The 3,107-nt window shown below is 59.6% G+C and overlaps 1 protein-coding gene across 1 annotated transcript in view; it reads left to right on the top strand.

Annotated features, from left to right (window-relative positions):
* The window catches only part of ARHGAP44 (Rho GTPase activating protein 44), a 23,408-nt gene that overhangs the window by 14,695 nt on the left and 5,606 nt on the right, over positions 1 to 3,107 (top strand). Inside the window, exons 7-14 of the mRNA XM_029960059.1 lie at positions 4 to 87; positions 231 to 342; positions 997 to 1,078; positions 1,413 to 1,493; positions 1,581 to 1,694; positions 1,829 to 1,920; positions 2,173 to 2,353; positions 2,989 to 3,011. Of these exons, the coding sequence (XP_029815919.1) occupies positions 4 to 87; positions 231 to 342; positions 997 to 1,078; positions 1,413 to 1,493; positions 1,581 to 1,694; positions 1,829 to 1,920; positions 2,173 to 2,353; positions 2,989 to 3,011 (769 nt within the window). The remainder of the gene's footprint in view (positions 1 to 3; positions 88 to 230; positions 343 to 996; positions 1,079 to 1,412; positions 1,494 to 1,580; positions 1,695 to 1,828; positions 1,921 to 2,172; positions 2,354 to 2,988; positions 3,012 to 3,107) is intronic.

Genomic DNA, 3,107 nt, shown 5'->3' with positions numbered 1-3,107 from the left:
GAGCACCTGGCTGTCAGCGGGCGGGAGATCGCCTTCCCCGTGGAGGCGTGTGTGACCATGCTGCTGGAGTGTGGGATGCAGGAGGAGGTGGGTCCCATGTCCAACCACCCTTGCTGGGCTCCATGGAAGGGGCCATGGGAGCCTCTGGGGCAGGGATGAGGAACTGGGGGGCTCTGGGGACACCCCCAGCCCCAAAGCTTGTCCGACGCTGTCCCGTGTCCTCTGCCAAGGGTCTGTTCCGAGTGGCTCCCTCGGCCTCCAAGCTGAAGAAGCTGAAGGCAGCCCTGGACTGCTGCGTGGTGGACGTGCAGGAGTACTCAGCTGACCCTCATGCCATCGCAGGTGAGGGCTCCTCGGGGCAGGGGGTTGGTGGTGTGGGGAGTGGCCCATCCAGGCACCCACTGTGGGCACCCAGAGGGTGGGTGAGTGGCACGAAGTCTAGTTGGATCCCAGTAACTAGTGGTGTAGTCCAGGGTCTACACCCTGATACTGGGTCTGATTTTGTTTAACATCATTAATTAATGACCTGACCAATGGGGAGAGTGCACCATCAGTGAGCTGGCAGATGACACAACCTGGGGCTGCCCCAGAGTTATGCTGCCATCCACAGGGACCTGGACAGGCTGGAGATGGGCAGAGGGGGCGGGTGCTCCTGCAGGCATAGGATTGAACCCTGGTTTCCCACTGGGAACCTGTTCCCAGCACAAGGAGCTGTGAATGTCCTAAGCAAAAACAAATGAGGGAGAGCTGGGAGAATGTGTGGTGGAGGGAATTAGGGAGGTGCTGGGAGGGACTGGTGGGGGTGGCAAGGTGCTTGCTGGAGGTCAGGGGGTGCTACAGGCTCCACCAAGCCGGGGAGGCTAGCGGGTGCTCTGGGGTGTGGTGGGTGGGAAGGTTGGGAGGGATGGAGTCAAAATGCCCAGGAGCGAAACCACTTGGTGCCCAACAGCTGGTGCCACCCGCAGTGCCAATGCCTGTGTCCCCTGTGTGCCACAGGAGCCCTCAAGTCCTACCTGCGAGAGCTGCCAGAGCCCCTCATGACGTTTGAGCTGTATGAGGAATGGATCCAGGCCTCCAAGTGAGTCTGGGGCATCTCCCCCATTCCTCTGTGACACAGGTGGTGGCATTTTGGGTCCCCATGGATAGGTCGGGGGCCATGAGTTATTTCTGACATGGCTCACAACATTTGGGGTGTTTCCCCCAGGGACTGAGAGCCAGGTGGTGGGGAGAGGCCCAGCATCCAACCTCCACTGAAAAGGTTTCCTTCTCCTTTTCACCAGGTTTTGGGGATTAGTTTACTTATACAGTGTTGACAGCAGCCTGAGGGTTTCTCAGGGTTCCCCAGGGCAGGGGTGGAGGGCCCAGGGGTGGGGTGGGGATGAGGGATAACACTCTCTCACACCTCCTCACAGCATCCCAGAGCAGGAGAAGCGGCTCCAGGCTCTCTGGAACGCCTGTGAGAAGCTGCCCAAAGCCAACTACAACAACATCAGGTGAGCCTGGGGCCAGCAGGACACAGGGAGGGGACAGAGAGGGTGTGATCAGTAAATACATGGACACGTTTTGGACCTGCCCTCCAGGTATGTGATTAAATTCCTGGCCAAGCTGACCGAGTACCAGGACATGAACAAAATGACACCGAGCAACGTGGCCATCGTGCTGGGGCCCAACCTCCTCTGGCCACAGGCAGAAGGGTGAGGAGTTGGACAGGGGATGCTGGGGAAGGGGCTGAGGGGGAAACTGGGGGCCAAATCCCCCTGGAAATGAGACTGGACTGCGGTGGGGTTGCTGAGGGGCTGAGGTTGCTGTGCTGCCCACCACCTTGCAGGAACATGACGGAGATGATGACGACCGTGTCGCTGCAGATTGTGGGCATCATCGAGCCGCTCATCCAGCACGCCGACTGGTTCTTCCCAGGAGGTAGGCCATGGCTGTGGGGGCAGCATGGGCTTTGTGGGACATCCTGGCTCTCCCTAGGCAGCTCCCAGATTTATTTTTGCCGGCTCTCTCTGCTTGCCTTGGCTTAGGGCAGGGGCAGGGCAGAGATCTGGCAAGACTCACAGCAGTATGCCCAACCCGAGATCCCCCCGGGTGTTTCTGCGGGGCCAGCACTCCCTCACTGAGCACACTTATCCCTATGTCATCCCTCCCTGCTCCTTTCCCCCCCCCCAGACATTGAGTTCAACGTGACAGGCAACTATGGCAGCCCCATGCACGTCAACCACAACGCCAACTACAGCTCCATGCCCTCCCCGGACATGGACCACGCCGACCGCCGGCAGCACGACCAGGCGCGACGGCCCCTCAGCGTGGCCACGGACAACATGATGCTGGAGTTCTACAAGAAGGATGGGTAGGGTCTTTGAAGTGCCAGGGTTTGGGGAGAGGGAGGCGGTGGCTTTGCCAGTGTCCCTGTGATAGGAGCAGCTGGAGAGGATGTTCAGCATCCCTGGCTTTGCCGCCACCTCGGGATGGGGTGGCATTGAGCTGGTGGAGGTTGGGTGGTCCTGGGGTGGGAGAACCCCCTGCTCTCCGTGTCAGCCTCTTGAGGACGCTCAGGTGAGCCCAGGGCTTGACTCCCACCCCCAGCCCACTGTAGATGGGAGTGGGGTGGCCCATGGTGTGACATCAACGCTGTGCTGTGCTGCAGACAGGTGCCCTGGTGTCCCCAGGGTCTGCAGGCTTTGCTCCAGGGGAAAGCTCCCCATTCCCAGCCTGTGCATATCCACCCCTATGCTACAGGGACTGCAAATAGTCAGGTCAATTCCAGAAATAACCCCAGGGCTCTCCTCATCCCAAAAAAAGTCCCCATTTCCAGAAAATGTCCCACACCGTCCCTCCCACTGGCATAGCCTGGTCCCCACTGTGCCCTCTCTCTAAGCCCCTGAGCCTCACGGCTCCTGTGCCCAGCAGTGGGCTCTCACTCTGGGCACTGACCAGTTTTAGGGGTTCTATCACACTAATAATTGTGTGTTTCTGCCCATGCAGCCTTAGGAAAATCCAAAGGTACTGTATCCTCTGCAGTGGTTCTGGGAAGCTGCTGGGATGCTGGGAGGGTGCTGGGTGGGTGCTGGGACAGTGCTGCTGTGTGCTGGTACTCGGGGAAC

This window comes from Manacus vitellinus, unplaced genomic scaffold, assembly GCF_001715985.3.
Source record: "Manacus vitellinus isolate BGI_N305 unplaced genomic scaffold, ASM171598v3 scaffold_24_pilon, whole genome shotgun sequence".
NCBI lineage: Eukaryota > Metazoa > Chordata > Aves > Passeriformes > Pipridae > Manacus > Manacus vitellinus.
The sequence above is the reverse complement of the archived record's forward strand: the minus strand, read 5'-3'. Positions and strand labels throughout refer to the sequence as shown.